We start from the raw sequence: 21,193 nt of genomic DNA, 5'->3' as shown, positions 1-21,193 counted from the left end.
AAGTACATTTTATTCACCATAATTAGTAGCCTAATTATGAGAACCGCTGATTTACATTGTTGATGCAGCACTTCTATAAGAGTCAAAGACACTCAGTCCCTAACTTCACATTTAACATCTTTTGGCCCCATTGCACATCCAGGGTTTAGATTAAACCAGGATTAGGCCTCAGTTCAATTAGGTCATTAAGTAGCTTTTATAAATGTGCTTTAGAAAATAAAAACATTACTGGTGTGCACAATGGCAGTGACATATTTTAAAGAAATGTCAGCGCAAATTGCTTTCAGTTAAAAGCTGAAACAAGCATTTTAGTCTGGGACCAGATTTAAGCCTCGTCTGTGAAACCAGGGGATGATGTTGAGGTGATGTTCATGACGTGTCGTGAATAAATTATGATCTTTAGGCTTAAACTCTATCTCAAAAAACTTGATAGATACATTGCAATCATCAATATTATTGTTTATTTCAACAAAACAGAAATAGAAATATCTTTGAACGCAACATTTAGATAGATCTACTATTTACAATATGAATACATCAGACACCAAATAAAACTTAAAAGTCATATTAAAAGTCATTCATTTCTAAAAGTTAATAAAACAAATCACCTCAGAGTCATAAAATGAGATTGACTTTAAATACAATCAATTTAGACACTTCCTGCCAGCTAATCCATGTTCATTTTCAAATATTAAATATTAAATAAACAAGCTATGTAGTTCCAGCACAGTCAACTTTAGGAGGCTCAGGTACGGGCAGAACCGGGCAGCTTGTTGGAGACTGATCGAGTGTTTTACTCATCTGTTGTTGCTCAAAATAGCTACAGAGCAGAGAACGAACTGCCTCAGCGTTCGGATCATCTATGTAGACCGTAGGAATGTCTGTAGGCTGTGGACATTCATTCTGATTCAGTGCTTCAACCCACTCCTCTTTAAACGGGCTGTTGTGCACATTACAGATATTGTGCAAGATACAGCAAGCTACAGCCATCTTGGATACCAAGTCTAAGTTGCTGTCATTTCTGTTGTGCAGACACTGCCAGCGTGCTTTAAGGCGCTGGAAGGCATGTTCGATGACTTTAAGGCCGTGGTTTAGTTGGACGTTGAATGTTAGCTGTTGATGTGTTAGATTCAGCGATGAGGGATAACATTTCAGTAGCCAGGTCTGAAGCGAGTAACCCGCATCCCCCAGCAGCAGAAATCCCATCGGTTGACCCATGAGCTCTTTCGGTGGCTGAGAGCAGAATCCTCCCTGCTCTGCCATAGTCCACAGCTCTGAGCTCTGCAGGATGGTCATGTCATCTGTGCTGCCTGTAAAACCAGAGCAAACGTCCCAGAAAGTACCTTGTGCGTTCACCACACCCTGAAGGACCACGGAGTGCCAACCTCTCGGGTTCCAGCAATCCTGCGTGTCCGTGGCGGGCGATTTAACAGGGATGTGAAGGGAGTCTATGACACCAATGCAGTGAGGAAAACCCCACCGACTGTGAAACTGCTCAGCATTTTCTTCTAGTTCGTGATCTGCAGGTAACTGCATGTAGAGGGGTTTCAGTAACAAAATGATGGCTTCACACACCTCCCGTACACACTGACAGACAACGGGGATAGGCACACCGAAGAGTTCGCTTAAGAAACAATATTCTGTGCTGGTGGACAAACGCATTAAGGCCATAGCGATACATCTCTCTAGTGTAATGGTCTGTCCGGTTTCTTGTACATACATTTGCTCGAGCTGGGGCTTGAGTTTGCTGCTCAGAAGAACAAAGATGTCTCTTGTGATGTGGAACTTGTCAAGCCAGTCTTCTGGTCCAAACTCTGTCATCACAACTTTCTCCCACCAGTCTGGGTCTGAAGGGATTGGGACATGATTTTGCAGGTCTTCCTCATCTGGTGATGGTGACTAGAGCACATAGACAAAACAAATGAGTGTACGGTATGGTTGGTTCAGTTGGGATTTTAAACATTGATGTGCACATCATGATCCGTGATTTAACGTTATGGATTAAAGTCTTGTAATACAGAAATGACAATTTACCGTTCTCGTGCTGAGATAATTCTGGAATAGGTGCCTTCGATATCTGATTCGTTTGTGAACTTCAGCTCTCCTTTCTAATATGTAGTTATGGATTTCTTCTTTTCGACGCCTTATTTTGGATGCAAGCAAATATTTCATCTCCGCAGCATCTCTCGCCTCGTCCGTTTTCAAGTATGAACGTGGCATATTGTGCGCCGTGTTGTAATAAACATTCAACACAGGGGAGTGTTTTCGTGATTTAGTGAGCCTTGTTCATCATCAAATAAAATAGTAGCACAACAAGAGTTCCCAACACGGACATAAACAACGGTGCGATAAGGAGCACTTCCGGTTTCCTGCGTTCTTGTCAAAATAAACGTTTGTTTTCTGACCATGGAAAATGAAAATAGAAAAGCTTAAATACATTTTAAATGTTATGACTGATTCCATGGCTAATTTAAGGAATTATCTCTCTTTCCTTTTATTTGTATAAAATAGATTGAAGGAATAGTTCACTTTAACAAAGCAAATTATGCCATACTCCATGTTTCAAACCTGGATGTATTTATTTATTTGTTTTTTGCTGAAAACAATATTTCGAAGAATAGTAACCAAACATGCTTCCATAGTATTTTTTTCAAGTCAAAGGGGTCCATCAACTGTCTAGTTACCGACATTTTTCACAATATTTTCCTGTGCTCAACAGAAACCTAGAGGTGCAAAGTACCTCACGACTACCTATTATTTTGGGGAATCTGTACTTTATTTGAGTTCTGTCTAAAACTGATTATGTGTACTATAATTTAATTAATAAATATTCAAGGGGGAAATACCTTTTAATCTCTTACAAATTCATGTGGACTTTTAATTATGAACTCCTGTAGTAAGTCATCATGACTCTCTTTCCTTAATTATTTAAAAATAAAAATATAGTGGCATTAATGTGGCTAACAAGCCAATCAATCATGCTCACATAAGTTTAACATTTATTTTATTTAAACAGCAGATGCATTTTGGATAGGTACTTAAACTAAATCTAAAATATTTGGCATATCCTCTTATATTAGAATTATATAAATATCTTCTTTAATTTAAGCTCAATTCCACAGTACTTTTTTCACATCCCTGGAATAAACATTTAAAAATACAACACACAAACTCTCCACAATATATGTAATTTTTAACCAAATTTTTGGTAGGAAAAAATGTCCATCTTTGCACTTTTAAAAATATAGCAACGTTTTTGTTTTGTTTCAAATGTCGTGACGTCAACATCTAACCAAGTCCCATGATTCCTTGCGCAGCCATCGATAACAACAGCAGTGTCGACTTGCTAACAAAATCGGAGCTGCGTATCTTATCATCGTTATCAAATCATTTATTTTTTCAAGGTTTTGACTCGACGCTTTTGTTTTGCTTAAGGCCGAGCCGATCAGATTATAAATTCACCGAGTAACATTGTCAAGGTAGGTCCGATGACTTGTGGGATCAAATTAGCCCAACTAGCTTCTCAGTAATCCATTGTGAAACACCGAAATGAAAATAATCAGCGCAGGACAATACCACAGCTTCTGTTGTTTTATTATGATGATTCCTACGTTGATCTGGTCAATTTGATATATAACGATGAGATGACTCTGCTTAAATCAACACTGGTGATTGATAGTTAGCTGTTTTGACAAAGGAATCTGGTTAGCTAACGTTAGGTGGTTTCTTCTTGGCATTATATTGATCTTTTGGTTAATATTACTTGTTAGAAAAGAAGCGTTTGACGTTTTCATTTAGCAGTTGTGTAAATAAAATGCATGTCGTAAAAGTGTCTGTCATTGTTTACTTAGGCCACCATGCAGAATACATGTTAGAGTTGGGTTCTCCTAATAAATTGTCACGAATTTGGAATTGGTGTCCACTGTCCAGCATATTCTTGTCTCAGTGTTCCTATTGTTTGGACTTGGTCGATTTGAGCAGCTGTTCTCTAACACCTGTTTATGCGGTATTGAAACAGATGGTATTTGCTGACGAGTCTTACATCCGTCTGCAAACAGATTAACTCTAAAGGTGTAACGTTAGATCTTAAACTGTAGTTCCATCATTGTAACCTTCTCATAAAATAACGTTTCTTCTTTCTTTTCATTAATGCAGTTTTAGGCTCCGTGCCTCTGGATCTCCACATTCCCAGACTTCTGAATCACATCCATGGATCAGGATTATGAGCGCCGGTTACTGCGGCAGATCAACGTTCAGAATGACAACACCAGTCCCATGGTGAGTCTATCATCTTCAATAATGCAGACTTGAAATTGACTGATTTTTTTCAATCTAAATACTTTTTAAAATCTTTCTTCTAACCTTTTTTTTGTATACAGAAAGTGAAAGATGTGATATGTCACCTGACCCCGACCCCTGAGTCACCGCTGTCATCACCAAGCAAGCATGGTGACAGGTTCATACCATCTCGAGCTGGAGCTAACTGGAGCATTAATTTCCACAGAATAAATGTGAGTGAAATATTAAAACAACAATAAACTGTAATGAAGCAAAGCGACTATCATTTAATTAGAATGTGAAAGGTCAAGTTCATATGTATATTTTTACCCTTATTACAGGAAAACGAGAAGTCTCCAAGCCAGAATAAAAAAACCAAAGACGCAACATCAGATACTGGCAAAGGTGAGTGTGGAGAGGACTGCATTGATTTTTACCTGCTTTCATAAAGCTGTTCAGTCATGATGTCGGTTTATGAAAATACACATACCACCAAAGAAAATTAAATGTTATCATGCGTTGTTAATTTAGGATTATTTATATACTGTTATAATGTTTATTCATATTGGAAATTGGATTAGCTTTTATCCTCATTCCATGTTTATTAAATATTGGTTTTTAGTTGTTTATATATGTAGCTTTACTTAATTTTTTTTGTTTTAGATACAAATAAAATGATTTACAAGTAATTTTAGTATTTCAACTTAAGTTTTTTTTTCTCTTCTTCTTGTATTTTATATTTTAGCTTCATTTCAATGACCAATGCTATTGACAATGCAATTCTTATGTTAACTTCATTGTGATGGTGGGCTATGCTTTAAATAAACATCATTCTTGATAGATGATGCTCGGCCCTTTTATGTTATACTACAACTTGTTGTAATTTCTCTCATTCAGCGGATGGCTTGGCATATTCTGCCCTGCTGAAGAATGAGTTACTTGGGGCTGGGATTGAGAAGGTCCTGGATCCTCAGACAGAAGATAGAAGACTACAGCCCTCCACACCCGAGAGGAGGAGCCTCTTTAGTGTAAGTCTATTTAATCCTCTTATCTGTTCATTTGATGCCACCTGAGTTTTTTAATCCATGTTTTTAATGCCACCTGTGGACATTGTGTTTGCGTCTTTAGTATTCGCTCAGTGCCAAAAGATCCACTCCTGACGATAACAGTGTTTCCCCGTACTCCCTCTCCCCTGTTAGCAGTAAAAGGTAAGTTGACTATTTCTCTTGATAAGTATGTGATTGATAAGTAAAATGGTTTTAATTGTGTGCTTTGTTTTGGGTTTTTTTTATAGTCAAAAGCTGCTGCGGTCGCCAAGAAAACCGACGCGCAAAATTTCCAAGATTCCGTTTAAGGTGCTAGATGCACCAGAGCTACAAGATGACTTCTACCTCAACTTAGTAGACTGGTCCTCTTTAAATGTACTTAGTGTTGGACTGGGAACTTGTGTTTACCTTTGGAGTGCCTGCACCAGTCAAGTATGCATGATATACACTTTTCTTATGCATTCAACTTTCTTTTGATTTTTATGTTCTGTAAATATCCAGGGAACACTTGGTCTAAGTTGTGTGTTTTTTTTTTTTCTTTGGTTTGTCTACAGGTAACACGATTATGTGACCTATCAGTGGAGGGAGATTCAGTCACATCCGTGGGCTGGTCGGAGAGAGTGAGTTGACCCTTTTTTGACTTGGACTTTTGGAAGTTGCTTTCTGGAATTCGTGGTCTAACAGTTGGCCAACTACTACTCTTATAGGGTAATCTTGTCGCTGTGGGTACACACAAAGGCTTTGTACAAATTTGGGATGCTACTGCTGGAAAAAAGCTGTTTGCCTTGGAGGGACACACAGCAAGAGTTGGTAAGATTTTCGTGAAGTAACTGGAAAAATTAGGCTAAAATCATTGAAAATTTTAACTAATACTTTTTATGCGAGGTTGCATTGAATTGATCAAATTGCATGTATATTTAAATTCAAATATATGCTGAAGCAAAAACATGTCATGTACAGTTTCCACAAAAACTGTTTTCAATCTTGAGCACCAAATCAGCACATTAGTATGATTTCTGCAAGATCATGTGACACTGAAGTAAAATTCACTTTTATTTTTCACATTCTAGTCACATCGTGTTCCTGAAATATATGTGTGAGGTAAACCACTTTTGAAAATGTGCCCTCAGGTGCACTGGCCTGGAATGCAGATCAGCTGTCATCAGGCAGCCGGGACCGGATGATCCTTCAGAGAGATATCAGGACGCCCCCACTGCAGTCAGAGCGCAGGCTGCAGGGTCATAGACAAGAGGTCTGCGGACTCAAGTGGAGCACTGACCATCAGCTGCTGGCCTCTGGTGGAAATGACAACAAGGTCAGGTGACCGCTCGTGCTACAGAATAATAAACACAAACAAGATTTTAGGACTCTGCGATCTAAAAACAATCCTGTGATCCCTGCAGCTGTTAGTGTGGAATCACTCGAGCGTGTTACCGATGCAGCAGTACACCGAGCACCTGGCCGCAGTGAAGGCCATCGCCTGGTCTCCTCACCAGCACGGGCTGCTGGCCTCCGGAGGGGGAACGGCGGATCGCTGCATCCGCTTCTGGAACACCCTCACAGCGCAGCCGCTGCAGTGTATCGACACCGGCTCACAAGTCTGCAACCTGGCCTGGTCCAAACACACCAATGAACTGGTATGTTTATTCTGATCAACTGACCAAATGCTCATTTAATTACATGCAGCTGTAGATACAGACAAATAGGTATGATGGTGGGTCTTATTGCATGGTGTAATGTTTGTCTTCCCCAGGTCAGCACACACGGTTACTCTCAGAATCAGATCCTCGTGTGGAAATACCCCTCGCTCACTCAAGTAGCCAAATTGACTGGCCACTCGTATAGGGTGCTCTATCTGGTAAGTACTGCTTTTTACTCTGTTGTTTTATTTAAATTATGTTGACATATTTATTTGTGAATGATGCTGTTTACTGAAACCATTCATTGATCTTGCAGGCGATGTCTCCAGATGGAGAAGCAATAGTGACAGGAGCAGGTGATGAAACTCTACGCTTTTGGAATGTATTTAGTAAAACGCGATCAACAAAGGTATGGTTTTTTTTTTTTTTTGGTAAAATATTGTCAATATTGGCTTATCCTCAAGTTCATGTCCTCAGTGTAATTTTTCTCTCTCTTGTCTTGTAGGAATCTGTCTCAGTTTTAAACTTGTTCACCAGAATACGATAATCTGTCTGATAGAACTGATTGAATCTTTATAACATATGTTGTCAATCACATGCAGTAGACTGGACATAAAAATCTACTGCTGTCTCATCCACAACACTTGTTTTTGTCTCCCCTGATATTTCATTTTAAGTTCAAATGTTATGTTTACTTTTATGTGTACAGTTCAGTTCATGGTTTTATGTGATTGTTTTTGGTTAAAAAGAAATGTCTATGATGTATGACGTATGTTATCCAAGCCTTAAGCCAGAAACAATGCCATTGAATCAGGGTGTAAAGAAAAAAAAATTAGCCATTGTGAAACAGCTTCCTCTGGAATTATTTGTAAGCATTCTAATGAGTGATCTTTTGATTGTGAGGGTGAAAAAAAAATCTTTATCAAAGAAAATTCAGTTTTTAACTTGAGTTGCTTAAGATTGATATTGAGCATTATAAAACACCCTGAACATTTTTTTATGGTTTGTTGTCGTTTGTTAATAGAGTATGAATTTGCTAATTTACTAATGTTCTTTACAATGTTTGAATCAGATAACATACGTGTTTTTTCACACACCCAAACTTGGGTGTGTGAGTTGAGGAAAAACAAATAACTAAATAATGAAAATATAAAATAAAATCTAAATCAAAAAATACTTTAAAATAGTATTTGTTTACCTGCATAAAGTGATCAGTAACCAACCATCAGAGAACCACAAACAGGTGAACGAACTAATAAATCTCCAAGTAAATAGTTTAGGTCAAACTGATTCAGCTGACAAAATGATTAGAAATCCTTATAAGATTACTATAAGATTGGCAGATGCACACAGGGTTAGAAATACTTTGTACTTATTTAATTGTTTTTGTTTGCTGATGTATTTTTCTAATATAATAAATAAGACGGTATAGTATGAAAGTAATGTCATGTCAGACAGGAATGACTAAATCACTCTCACTTGAATAACTTAGGGCTCAGACATTCAATACTTTGGACACAGATATTACTTTTGTTTACGAAAGACGCATTGCATTTAAAACAAGTAACAGTGAAGACATTTGAAAACTGCTGATGCAGATTTCCGATCACAGAAAATAAAAACAACTTAATACATATTTGAATAGAAACATTAGACATTTAAAAATCGTTCCAACTTTTGAACATTTGTATACTAAACTGCATCTTACCAATTTCATCCTTTAGTAGGGAGATTTAGAACACCATAAAACAAAACACTGATACCTTTATTCTAGTGTATTAGATTATTTATTGATAAATCCAGTAAAAGTTCATAAAATATTTCTTAAACAGGATGTGCTCTCAAACACAATTGGGAAATAGTGAAGAAATATTAATGTGAATTGAAAGTAAATGAAATGTAAATTATACAGATAAAGTTGCTTGTAAACTTTGCTCTCAAATGCAGAAATAAATCAGGATTCCTTTGATGCCAGTTTCCACCGCTGAAGCCACTGTTGGAATGTCAATCCCTCTCTCTGCATGTCTGGCAGGACAAACTGACCAGGCTGCTCCCACCTGCACAGACACAATCAAACAGTGTGTTAATCTCGTTCAAATCATAGTTTGAACAGTTGAGGATCAGAATTGCTCCTTGTAGCTGTTAGTTTCCAACCATTCCACAAAGGGCCAATATTGGAAACATTTGAGAGGCCCATGTCTTACCAATGTGTGATGGCAGTCTTCACTTGTTCTGAGTAAAGCAGGCCTTTAGAGCACCTCTGTGTGAGCTCACGGGCCCGCGGGAGCAATGTCTGCAGAATTTCTCCGTCAACAGTCTTCACATGCTGCAGCAAAGCTGAAACCGAAAAAAAGAGGTGTTTGAGTTATGTCCCCCATTATGCTATTTTAAAGGTTCCTAATTTTGTTTTGGAAGTCACTCACAATACGTTTACATGCTTCCATAATAATAATAATAAAAAAAACAAACATTTTATCATAGTATACATTGCACATCACCTAATTTGTCAAAGAGTCTGAAAACTATTTGTTTGACGATTTGGTCTTTCCATGAGTTACTCCGCCCTGATTGGCCAGACAGCCCTGTCTGCCTTGATTGGGCTACCAAATCAATTCTTACTTTTAGGAGATAATAACTTTATTTATCATGCGCTTTGACCTTTAAAAGTTGGCAGACTTTTTACATTTACAAAAAGCTATATAGACACACTGCATGAAAGACAATATTTAAAAAAGCATAATAGGGACATTTTAAATGATGACATACTCTGCTGATCGGAAGATGGAAGCTGTGTTATCAGCTTCTGCAGGTCTGATGTTGACTCCGAGAAAAGCTGAAGAAGCCTGCACAGATTTCGTAACTCCAGCCGTTGGGCTGCTGCCTGAGACCAAAGCTCCTCTGGGGCCTGACAGAAAGAAAGACGACAATCCCAACACACTCTACCAGCAGTTTTGGCTGAATTTTTGGTTGTAACAAAAAAAAGTGTAGGATATGGATACTGTCAATCTTTGACAAAAAAAGTAAACTGTGAAAGCAGCGATTATCAGAATCCCACAGAGATCCCATGGCACTTGGTACATGGCAAGTATCCCATGGCACTTCTCGTAAAGAGTAGGAGTGTAAACCCGGTGTCCTAGACAAATTTCCTCCATTGGCCACAACCAATCATGGCCTCCAAATAATCACCATCCATTGAATTGGCTCTATCACTCTCTCTTCTCACCACCTATAGCTGGTGTGTGGTGAGCGCACTGGCACCGTTGCATCATCCAAGTGGATAATGCACACTGGTGGTTGAGGAGAGATTCCCTGATATGATTGTAAAGCACTTTGGGTGTACAGTAGTACATATAAAAGCGCTATATAAATGCCTCATTCATTCATTAGTGAGCATCTCACCATATACATGGGGAATGACAGACTTTCACAGAGTTTGTGGAAAACTGGGGACTGTATCCGGTGGATGGAAAGCTGAGCTGCTGGTGGTTGCTGCCCCCTATTGTTAAAAACAAAAACAATCAAAGGCTTGGTCACTTCACAAACACTAAGCCTCAGAGAATTTCCCCCCTCAATGATACAGTGAAAATGCAATATGAATGTGCACTGCAAAATTGTTTTAACATCTTCACTAGCTTCTGACTTTGTGTTTTAAAGCAACTGAAATTCTAGTTAAGCATGGTATAGCCTACAATGGCATTTAAATCCTACAAATGGAAAAAAAAAAATTATTATGGTAGATTTTCTGACCCCTTCATGACCCTGCAATCCAGTGTAGCCAGTGATACACCACTGAAGTGCTTGGCCCCTTGTGACACAGAGTTGCGGAGTCCACTGCTGGCTTCAATCACACTGGAAAACTGCGGATTGAGCTTTTCCTGAACAAACTGTCCAACCTGAAAAAGTTTTCGGTATATGATTACCTATACACACACACAGACACACACACACACATATTAGGTCTGTAACGATACACCAAACCCAAGATTCGGGGACTAAGGGAGAAAAAAAAAGAAGATTTTGAGAAGAGAATTTTTTTAAATAACATTTGAAAAACATAACCCAAGAAGATCAGAGAAACACAAAATTTCAACACGAAAAAAACGACAGTGGTACCCCTGTCGACTTTTTAGGTGCAAAAAAAGGAAATTTTTCGCCTCTGGAAGGGTCTAAAGCCTCAATTTTTGCACTCAAGTCTAAGTCTCATGGCCCTCTATCAGAATCCAGAGTTTTGAGAAGATTGGGGATACATAATTTTTCGCCCCCAAAAAAAACGTAAGGGGTAACACTGTCGTTTTTTTTTTCTGGTCGAAATTTTGAGTTTCGATATCTCAGCTCTGGAAGGGTCTAGAGCCTCCATTGTTGCACTCAGGTCTAAGTCTCATGGCCCTCTATCAGAATCCAGAGTTTTGAGAAGATTGGGGATACTTAATTTTTCGCCCAAAAAAAAAAAAAAACGTAAGGGGTAACACTGTCGTTTTTTTTTTTTCGGGTCGAAATTTTGAGTTTCGATATCTCAGCTCTGGAAGGGTCTAGAGCCTCCATTTTTGCGCTCAGGTCAAAGTCTCGCGGCCCTCTATCATAATCCAGAGTTTTGAGAAGATTGGAGAAACTTGATTTTTCGCCCGAAAACTGAAAAAAACGTAAGGGGTAACACTGTCGTTTTTTTTTCGGGTCGAAATTTTGAGTTTCGATATCTCAGCTCTGGAAGGGTCTAGAGCCTCCATTTTTGCGCTCAGGTCAAAGTCTCGCGGCCCTCTATCATAATCCAGAGTTTTGAGAAGATTGGAGAAACTTGATTTTTCGCCCGAAAACTGAAAAAAACGTAAGGGGTAACACTGTCGTTTTTTTTTCGGGTCGAAATTTTGAGTTTCGATATCTCAGCTCTGGAAGGGTCTAGAGCCTCCATTTTTGCGCTCAGGTCAAAGTCTCGCGGCCCTCTATCATAATCCAGAGTTTTGAGAAGATTGGAGAAACTTGATTTTTCGCCCGAAAACTGAAAAAAACGTAAGGGGTAACACTGTCGTTTTTTTTTCGGGTCGAAATTTTGAGTTTCCATATCTCAGCTCTGGAAGGGTCTAGAGCCTCCATTTTTGCGCTCAGGTCAAAGTCTCGCGGCCCTCTATCATAATCCAGAGTTTTGAGAAGATTGGAGAAACTTGATTTTTCGCCCGAAAACTGAAAAAAACGTAAGGGGTAACACTGTCGTTTTTTTTTCGGGTCGAAATTTTGAGTTTCCATATCTCAGCTCTGGAAGGGTCTAGAGCCTCCATTTTTGCGCTCAGGTCAAAGTCTCGCGGCCCTCTATCATAATCCAGAGTTTTGAGAAGATTGGAGAAACTTGATTTTTCGCCCGAAAACTGAAAAAAACGTAAGGGGTAACACTGTCGTTTTTTTTTCGGGTCGAAATTTTGAGTTTCCATATCTCAGCTCTGGAAGGGTCTAGAGCCTCCATTTTTGCGCTCAGGTCAAAGTCTCGCGGCCCTCTATCATAATCCAGAGTTTTGAGAAGATTGGAGAAACTTGATTTTTCGCCCGAAAACTGAAAAAAACGTAAGGGGTAACACTGTCGTTTTTTTTTCGGGTCGAAATTTTGAGTTTCGATATCTCAGCTCTGGAAGGGTCTAGAGCCTCCATTTTTGCGCTCAGGTAAAAGTCTCGCGGCCCTCTATCATAATCCAGAGTTTTGAGAAGATTGGAGAAACTTGATTTTTCGCCCGAAAACTGAAAAAAACGTAAGGGGTAACACTGTCGTTTTTTTTTTTCGGGTCGAAATTTTGAGTTTCGATATCTCAGCTCTGGAAGGGTCTAGAGCCTCCATTTTTGCGCTCAGGTCAAAGTCTCGCGGCCCTCTATCATAATCCAGAGTTTTGAGAAGATTGGAGAAACTTGATTTTTCGCCCGAAAACTGAAAAAAACGTAAGGGGTAACACTGTCGTTTTTTTTTCCAGGTCGAAATTTTGAGTTTCGATATCTCAGCTCTGGAAGGGTCTAGAGCCTCAATTTTTGCGCTCAGGTCAAAGTCTCGCGGCCCTCTATCATAATCCAGAGTTTTGAGAAGATTGGAGAAACTTGATTTTTCGCCCGAAAACTGAAAAAAACGTAAGGGGTAACACTGTCGTTTTTTTTTCCGGGTCGAAATTTTGAGTTTCGATATCTCAGCTCTGGAAGGGTCTAGAGCCTCCATTTTTGCGCTCAGGTCAAAGTCTCGCGGCCCTCTATCATAATCCAGAGTTTTGAGAAGATTGGAGAAACTTGATTTTTCGCCCGAAAACTGAAAAAAAACGTAAGGGGTAACACTGTCGTTTTTTTTTCCGGGTCGAAATTTTGAGTTTCGATATCTCAGCTCTGGAAGGGTCTAGAGCCTCAATTTTTGCGCTCAGGTCAAAGTCTCGCGGCCCTCTATCATAATCCAGAGTTTTGAGAAGGTTGAAGAAACTTGATTTTTCGCCCGAAAACTGAAAAAAACGTAAGGGGTAACACTGTCGTTTTTTTTTCGGGTCGAAATTTTGAGTTTCGATATCTCAGCTCTGGAAGGGTCTAGAGCCTCCATTTTTGCTCTCAGGTCAAAGTCTCGCGGCCCTCTATCATAATCCAGAGTTTTGAGAAGATTGGAGAAACTTGATTTTTCGCCCGAAAACTGAAAAAAACGTAAGGGGTAACACTGTCGTTTTTTTTTTCGGGTCGAAATTTTGAGTTTCGATATCTCAGCTCTGGAAGGGTCTAGAGCCTCCATTTTTGCGCTCAGGTCAAAGTCTCGCGGCCCTCTATCATAATCCAGAGTTTTGAGAAGATTGGAGAAACTTGATTTTTCGCCCGAAAACTGAAAAAAACGTAAGGGGTAACACTGTCGTTTTTTTTTCGGGTCGAAATTTTGAGTTTCCATATCTCAGCTCTGGAAGGGTCTAGAGCCTCCATTTTTGCGCTCAGGTCAAAGTCTCGCGGCCCTCTATCATAATCCAGAGTTTTGAGAAGATTGGAGAAACTTGATTTTTCGCCCGAAAACTGAAAAAAAACGTAAGGGGTAACACTGTCGTTTTTTTTTCGGGTCGAAATTTTGAGTTTCGATATCTCAGCTCTGGAAGGGTCTAGAGCCTCCATTTTTGCGCTCAGGTCAAAGTCTCGCGGCCCTCTATCATAATCCAGAGTTTTGAGAAGATTGGAGAAACTAGATTTTTCGCCCGAAAACTGAAAAAAACGTAAGGGGTAACACTGTCGTTTTTTTTTCGGGTCGAAATTTTGAGTTTCGATATCTCAGCTCTGGAAGGGTCTAGAGCCTCCATTTTTGCGCTCAGGTCAAAGTCTCGCGGCCCTCTATCATAATCCAGAGTTTTGAGAAGATTGGAGAAACTTGATTTTTCGCCCGAAAACTGAAAAAAACGTAAGGGGTAACACTGTCGTTTTTTTTTTCGGGTCGAAATTTTGAGTTTCGATATCTGAGCTCTGGAAGGGTCTAGAGCCTCCATTTTTGCGCTCAGGTCAAAGTCTCGCGGCCCTCTATCATAATCCAGAGTTTTGAGAAGATTGGAGAAACTTGATTTTTCGCCCGAAAACTGAAAAAAACGTAAGGGGTAACACTGTCGTTTTTTTTTTCGGGTCGAAATTTTGAGTTTCGATATCTCAGCTCTGGAAGGGTCTAGAGCCTCCATTTTTGCGCTCAGGTCAAAGTCTCGCGGCCCTCTATCATAATCCAGAGTTTTGAGAAGATTGGAGAAACTTGATTTTTCGCCCGAAAACTGAAAAAAACGTAAGGGGTAACACTGTCGTTTTTTTTTTCGGGTCGAAATTTTGAGTTTCGATATCTCAGCTCTGGAAGGGTCTAGAGCCTCCATTTTTGCGCTCAGGTCAAAGTCTCGCGGCCCTCTATCATAATCCAGAGTTTTGAGAAGATTGGAGAAACTTGATTTTTCGCCCGAAAACTGAAAAAAACGTAAGGGGTAACACTGTCGTTTTTTTTTTTTCGGGTCAAAATTTTGAGTTTCGATATCTCAGCTCTGGAAGGGTCTAGAGCCTCCATTTTTGCGCTCAGGTCAAAGTCTCGCGGCCCTCTATCATAATCCAGAGTTTTGAGAAGATTGGAGAAACTTGATTTTTCGCCCGAAAACTGAAAAAAACGTAAGGGGTAACACTGTCGTTTTTTTTTTCGGGTCAAAATTTTGAGTTTCCATATCTCAGCTCTGGAAGGGTCTAGAGCCTCCATTTTTGCGCTCAGGTCAAAGTCTCGCGGCCCTCTATCATAATCCAGAGTTTTTAGAAGATTGGAGAAACTTGATTTTTCGCCCGAAAACTGAAAAAAACGTAAGGGGTAACACTGTCGGTTTTTTTTCGGGTCGAAATTTTGAGTTTCGATATCTCAGCTCTGGAAGGGTCTAGAGCCTCCATTTTTGCGCTCAGGTCAAAGTCTCGCGGCCCTCTATCATAATCCAGAGTTTTGAGAAGATTGGAGAAACTTGATTTTTCGCCCGAAAACTGAAAAAAACGTAAGGGGTAACACTGTCGTTTTTTTTTCCGGGTCTAAATTTTGAGTTTCGATATCTCAGCTCTGGAAGGGTCTAGAGCCTCCATTTTTGCGCTCAGGTCAAAGTCTCGCGGCCCTCTATCATAATCCAGAGTTTTGAGAAGATTGGAGAAACTTGATTTTTCGCCCGAAAACTGAAAAAAACGTAAGGGGTAACACTGTCGTTTTTTTTTCGGGTCGAAATTTTGAGTTTCGATATCTCAGCTCTGGAAGGGTCTAGAGCCTCCATTTTTGCGCTCAGGTCAAAGTCTCGCGGCCCTCTATCATAATCCAGAGTTTTGAGAAGATTGGAGAAACTTGATTTTTCGCCCGAAAACTGAAAAAAACGTAAGGGGTAACACTGTCGTTTTTTTTTCGGGTCGAAATTTTGAGTTTCGATATCTCAGCTCTGGAAGGGTCTAGAGCCTCCATTTTTGCGCTCAGGTCAAAGTCTCGCGGCCCTCTATCATAATCCAGAGTTTTGAGAAGATTGGAGAAACTTGATTTTTCGCCCGAAAACTGAAAAAAACGTAAGGGGTAACACTGTCGTTTTTTTTTCGGGTCGAAATTTTGAGTTTCCATATCTCAGCTCTGGAAGGGTCTAGAGCCTCCATTTTTGCGCTCAGGTCAAAGTCTCGCGGCCCTCTATCATAATCCAGAGTTTTGAGAAGATTGGAGAAACTTGATTTTTCGCCCGAAAACTGAAAAAAACGTAAGGGGTAACACTGTCGTTTTTTTTTCGGGTCGAAATTTTGAGTTTCCATATCTCAGCTCTGGAAGGGTCTAGAGCCTCCATTTTTGCGCTCAGGTAAAAGTCTCGCGGCCCTCTATCATAATCCAGAGTTTTGAGAAGATTGGAGAAACTTGATTGTTCGCCCGAAAACTGAAAAAAACGTAAGGGGTAACACTGTCGTTTTTTTTTCGGGTCGAAATTTTGAGTTGATATCTCAGCTCTGGAAGGGTCTAGAGCCTCCATTTTTGCGCTCAGGTCAAAGTCTCGCGGCCCTCTATCATAATCCAGAGTTTTGAGAAGATTGGAGAAACTTGATTTTTCGCCCGAAAACTGAAAAAAACGTAAGGGGTAACACTGTCGTTTTTTTTTCGGGTCGAAATTTTTAGTTTCGATATCTCAGCTCTGGAAGGGTCTAGAGCCTCCATTTTTGCGCTCAGGTCAAAGTCTCGCGGCCCTCTATCATAATCCAGAGTTTTGAGAAGATTGGAGAAACTTGATTTTTCGCCCGAAAACTGAAAAAAACGTAAGGGGTAACACTGTCGTTTTTTTTTTCGGGTCGAAATTTTGAGTTTCGATATCTCAGCTCTGGAAGGGTCTAGAGCCTCCATTTTTGCGCTCAGGTCAAAGTCTCGCGGCCCTCTATCATAATCCAGAGTTTTGAGAAGATTGGAGAAACTTTATTTTTCGCCCGAAAACTGAAAAAAACGTAAGGGGTAACACTGTCGTTTTTTTTTTCGGGTCAAAATTTTGAGTTTCGATATCTCAGCTCTGGAAGGGTCTAGAGCCTCCATTTTTGCGCTCAGGTCAAAGTCTCGCGGCCCTCTATCATAATCCAGAGTTTTTAGAAGATTGGAGAAACTTGATTTTTCGCCCGAAAACTGAAAAAAACGTAAGGGGTAACACTGTCGGTTTTTTTTCGGGTCGAAATTTTGAGTTTCGATATCTCAGCTCTGGAAGGGTCTAGAGCCTCCATTTTTGCGCTCAGGTCAAAGTCTCGCGGCCCTCTATCATAATCCAGAGTTTTGAGAAGATTGGAGAAACTTGATTTTTCGCCCGAAAACTGAAAAAAACGTAAGGGGTAACACTGTCGTTTTTTTTTTCGGGTCGAAATTTTTAGTTTCGATATCTCAGCTCTGGAAGGGTCTAGAGCCTCCATTGTTGCGCTCAGGTCAAAGTCTCGCGGCCCTCTATCATAATCCAGAGTTTTGAGCAGATTGGAGAAACTTGATTTTTCGCCCGAAAACTGAAAAAAACGTAAGGGGTAACACTATCGTTTTTTTTTCCGGGTCGAAATTTTGAGTTTCGATATCTCAGCTCTGGAAGGGTCTAGAGCCTCCATTTTTGCGCTCAGGTCAAAGTCTCGCGGCCCTCTATCATAATCCAGAGTTTTGAGAAGATTGGAGAAACTTGATTTTTCGCCCGAAAACTGAAAAAAACGTAAGGGGTAACACTGTCGTTTTTTTTTCGGGTCGAAATTTTGAGTTTCGATATCTCAGCTCTGGAAGGGTCTAGAGCCTCCATTTTTGCGCTCAGGTCAAAGTCTCGCGGCCCTCTATCATAATCCAGAGTTTTGAGAAGATTGGAGAAACTTGATTTTTCGCCCGAAAACTGAAAAAAACGTAAGGGGTAACACTGTCGTTTTTTTTTCGGGTCGAAATTTTGAGTTTCGATATCTCAGCTCTGGAAGGGTCTAGAGCCTCCATTTTTGCGCTCAGGTCAAAGTCTCGCGGCCCTCTATCATAATCCAGAGTTTTGAGAAGATTGGAGAAACTTGATTTTTCGCCCGAAAACTGAAAAAAACGTAAGAGGTAACACTGTCGTTTTTTTTTCCGGGTCGAAATTTTGAGTTTCGATATCTCAGCTCTGGAAGGGTCTAGAGCCTCAATTTTTGCGCTCAGGTCAAAGTCTCGCGGCCCTCTATCATAATCCAGAGTTTTGAGAAGATTGGAGAAACTTGATTTTTCGCCCGAAAACTGAAAAAAACGTAAGGGGTAACACTGTCGTTTTTTTTTCCGGGTCGAAATTTTGAGTTTCGATATCTCAGCTCTGGAAGGGTCTAGAGCCTCCATTTTTGCGCTCAGGTCAAAGTCTCGCGGCCCTCTATCATAATCCCAGAGTTTTGAGAAGATTGGAGAAACTTGATTTTTCGCCCGAAAACTGAAAAAAACGTAAGGGGTAACACTGTCGTTTTTTTTCGGGTCGAAATTTTGAGTTTCGATATCTCAGCTCTGGAAGGGTCTAGAGCCTCCATTTTTGCGCTCAGGTCAAAGTCTCGCGGCCCTCTATCATAATCCAGAGTTTTGAGAAGATTGGAGAAACTTGATTTTTCGCCCGAAAACTGAAAAAAACGTAAGGGGTAACACTGTCGTTTTTTTTTCGGGTCGAAATTTTGAGTTTCGATATCTCAGCTCTGGAAGGGTCTAGAGCCTCCATTTTTGCGCTCAGGTCAAAGTCTCGCGGCCCTCTATCATAATCCAGAGTTTTGAGAAGATTGGAGAAACTTGATTTTTCGCCCGAAAACTGAAAAAAACGTAAGGGGTAACACTGTCGTTTTTTTTTCGGGTCGAAATTTTGAGTTTCGATATCTCAGCTCTGGAAGGGTCTAGAGCCTCCATTTTTGCGCTCAGGTCAAAGTCTCGCGGCCCTCTATCATAATCCAGAGTTTTGAGAAGATTGGAGAAACTTGATTTTTCGCCCGAAAACTGAAAAAAACGTAAGGGGTAACACTGTCGTTTTTTTTTCGGGTCGAAATTTTGAGTTTCGATATCTCAGCTCTGGAAGGGTCTAGAGCCTCCATTTTTGCGCTCAGGTCAAAGTCTCGCGGCCCTCTATCATAATCCAGAGTTTTGAGAAGATTGGAGAAACTTGATTTTTCGCCCGAAAACTGAAAAAAACGTAAGGGGTAACACTGTCGTTTTTTTTTCGGGTCGAAATTTTGAGTTTCGATATCTCAGCTCTGGAAGGGTCTAGAGCCTCCATTTTTGCGCTCAGGTCAAAGTCTCGCGGCCCTCTATCATAATCCAGAGTTTTGAGAAGATTGGAGAAACTTGATTTTTCGCCCGAAAACTGAAAAAAACGTAAGGGGTAACACTGTCGTTTTTTTTTTCGGGTCGAAATTTTGAGTTTCGATATCTGAGCTCTGGAAGGGTCTAGAGCCTCCATTTTTGCGCTCAGGTCAAAGTCTCGCGGCCCTCTATCATAATCCAGAGTTTTGAGAAGATTGGAGAAACTTGATTTTTCGCCCGAAAACTGAAAAAAACGTAAGGGGTAACACTGTCGTTTTTTTTTTCGGGTCGAAATTTTGAGTTTCGATATCTCAGCTCTGGAAGGGTCTAGAGCCTCCATTTTTGCGCTCAGGTCAAAGTCTCGCGGCCCTCTATCATAATCCAGAGTTTTGAGAAGATTGGAGAAACTTGATTTTTCGCCCGAAAACTGAAAAAAACGTAAGGGGTAACACTGTCGTTTTTTTTTTTCGGGTCAAAATTTTGAGTTTCGATATCTCAGCTCTGGAAGGGTCTAGAGCCTCCATTTTTGCGCTCAGGTCAAAGTCTCGCGGCCCTCTATCATAATCCAGAGTTTTGAGAAGATTGGAGAAACTTGATTTTTCGCCCGAAAACTGAAAAAAACGTAAGGGGTAACACTGTCGTTTTTTTTTTCGGGTCAAAATTTTGAGTTTCGATATCTCAGCTCTGGAAGGGTCTAGAGCCTCCATTTTTGCGCTCAGGTCAAAGTCTCGCGGCCCTCTATCATAATCCAGAGTTTTTAGAAAATTGGAGAAACTTGATTTTTCGCCCGAAAACTGAAAAAAACGTAAGGGGTAACACTGTCGGTTTTTTTTCGGGTCGAAATTTTGAGTTTCGATATCTCAGCTCTGGAAGGGTCTAGAGCCTCCATTTTTGCGCTCAGGTCAAAGTCTCGCGGCCCTCTATCATAATCCAGAGTTTTGAGAAGATTGGAGAAACTTGATTTTTCGCCCGAAAACTGAAAAAAACGTAAGGGGTAACACTGTCGTTTTTTTTTCCGGGTCTAAATTTTGAGTTTCGATATCTCAGCTCTGGAAGGGTCTAGAGCCTCCATTTTTGCGCTCAGGTCAAAGTCTCGCGGCCCTCTATCATAATCCAGAGTTTTGAGAAGATTGGAGAAACTTGATTTTTCGCCCGAAAACTGAAAAAAACGTAAGGGGTAACACTGTCGGTTTTTTTTCGGGTCGAAATTTTGAGTTTCGATATCTCAGCTCTGGAAGGGTCTAGAGCCTCCATTTTTGCGCTCAGGTCAAAGTCTCGCGGCCCTCTATCATAATCCAGAGTTTTGAGAAGATTGGAGAAACTTGATTTTTCGCCCGAAAACTGAAAAAAACGTAAGGGGTAACACTGTCGTTTTTTTTTCCGGGTCTAAATTTTGAGTTTCGATATCTCAGCTCTGGAAGGGTCTAGAGCCTCCATTTTTGCGCTCAGGTCAAAGTCTCGCGGCCCTCTATCATAATCCAGAGTTTTGAGAAGATTGGAGAAACTTGATTTTTCGCCCGAAAACTGAAAAAAACGTAAGGGGTAACACTGTCGTTTTTTTTTCGGGTCGAAATTTTGAGTTTCAATATCTCAGCTCTGGAAGGGTCTAGAGCCTCCATTTTTGCGCTCAGGTCAAAGTCTCGCGGCCCTCTATCATAATCCAGAGTTTTGAGAAGATTGGAGAAACTTGATTTTTCGCCCGAAAACTGAAAAAAACGTAAGGGGTAACACTGTCGTTTTTTTTTCGGGTCGAAATTTTGAGTTTCGATATCTCAGCTCTGGAAGGGTCTAGAGCCTCCATTTTTGCGCTCAGGTCAAAGTCTCGCGGCCCTCTATCATAATCCAGAGTTTTGAGAAGATTGGAGAAACTTGATTTTTCGCCCGAAAACTGAAAAAAACGTAAGGGGTAACACTGTCGTTTTTTTTTCGGGTCGAAATTTTGAGTTTCCATATCTCAGCTCTGGAAGGGTCTAGAGCCTCCATTTTTGCGCTCAGGT

At 40.3% G+C, this 21,193-nt stretch overlaps 3 protein-coding genes across 4 annotated transcripts in view; 1 reads left to right on the top strand and 2 right to left on the bottom strand.

The window, feature by feature from the left end:
• Nucleotides 1-444: 444 nt before the first annotated feature.
• LOC120482882 (putative nuclease HARBI1) lies at nt 445-2,342 on the bottom strand. Its single transcript, XM_039677611.2, has 2 exons — nt 2,035-2,342; nt 445-1,899 (listed from the first exon to the last, which is right to left on the bottom strand). Exons 1-2 carry the CDS (start codon nt 2,218-2,220, stop codon nt 712-714), a joined length of 1,374 nt encoding a protein of 457 aa, XP_039533545.2. The 5' UTR covers nt 2,221-2,342; the 3' UTR covers nt 445-711.
• Nucleotides 2,343-3,287: 945 nt separating this feature from the next.
• On the top strand, nt 3,288-7,959 carry fzr1a (fizzy and cell division cycle 20 related 1a). Its single transcript, XM_039677637.2, has 14 exons — nt 3,288-3,479; nt 4,156-4,278; nt 4,380-4,511; nt 4,620-4,683; nt 5,176-5,306; nt 5,407-5,486; nt 5,573-5,756; nt 5,879-5,944; nt 6,032-6,134; nt 6,455-6,639; nt 6,728-6,961; nt 7,078-7,182; nt 7,281-7,373; nt 7,470-7,959. Exons 2-14 carry the CDS (start codon nt 4,210-4,212, stop codon nt 7,509-7,511), a joined length of 1,488 nt encoding a protein of 495 aa, XP_039533571.1. The 5' UTR covers nt 3,288-3,479; nt 4,156-4,209; the 3' UTR covers nt 7,512-7,959.
• A 776-nt stretch (nt 7,960-8,735) lies between these two features.
• haus5 (HAUS augmin-like complex, subunit 5) overlaps nt 8,736-21,193 on the bottom strand; it is a 72,644-nt gene continuing 60,186 nt past the window's right edge. Inside the window, exons 18-22 of one of the 2 annotated variants that reach the window (XM_089119708.1) lie at nt 10,712-10,884; nt 10,364-10,460; nt 9,731-9,869; nt 9,169-9,301; nt 8,736-9,021 (exon numbers count right to left, since the gene is read on the bottom strand). In XM_089119708.1, the coding sequence (XP_088975834.1) occupies nt 8,919-9,021; nt 9,169-9,301; nt 9,731-9,869; nt 10,364-10,460; nt 10,712-10,884 (645 nt within the window). In that variant the 3' untranslated portion in view covers nt 8,736-8,918. The remainder of the gene's footprint in view (nt 9,022-9,168; nt 9,302-9,730; nt 9,870-10,363; nt 10,461-10,711; nt 10,885-21,193) is intronic. The other variant, XM_039677624.2, reaches the window with a different exon arrangement.

The sequence above is a fragment of the Pimephales promelas genome, chromosome 14 (genome assembly GCF_988280905.1).
Source record: "Pimephales promelas chromosome 14, fPimPro1.hap1.1, whole genome shotgun sequence".
In the NCBI taxonomy this organism is placed as follows: Eukaryota; Metazoa; Chordata; class Actinopteri; order Cypriniformes; family Leuciscidae; genus Pimephales; species Pimephales promelas.
This window is presented reverse-complemented; position numbering and strand designations above follow the sequence as displayed.

Excerpts from the sequence above, each read along its gene's own strand:
- fzr1a (XM_039677637.2), top strand. The coding sequence starts at position 4,210 with ATGGATCAGGATTATGAGCGCCGGTTACTGCGGCAGATCAACGTTCAG. Across the intron at positions 5,945-6,031 it reads CCGTGGGCTGGTCGGAGAGA|GGTAATCTTGTCGCTGTGGG; the intron begins GTGAGTTGACCC and ends CTACTCTTATAG. Across the intron at positions 6,640-6,727 it reads CTGGTGGAAATGACAACAAG|CTGTTAGTGTGGAATCACTC; the intron begins GTCAGGTGACCG and ends TGATCCCTGCAG.
- LOC120482882 (XM_039677611.2), bottom strand. The coding sequence starts at position 2,220 with ATGCCACGTTCATACTTGAAAACGGACGAGGCGAGAGATGCTGCGGAG. Across the intron at positions 1,900-2,034 it reads ATTATCTCAGCACGAGAACG|TCACCATCACCAGATGAGGA; the intron begins GTAAATTGTCAT and ends TATGTGCTCTAG.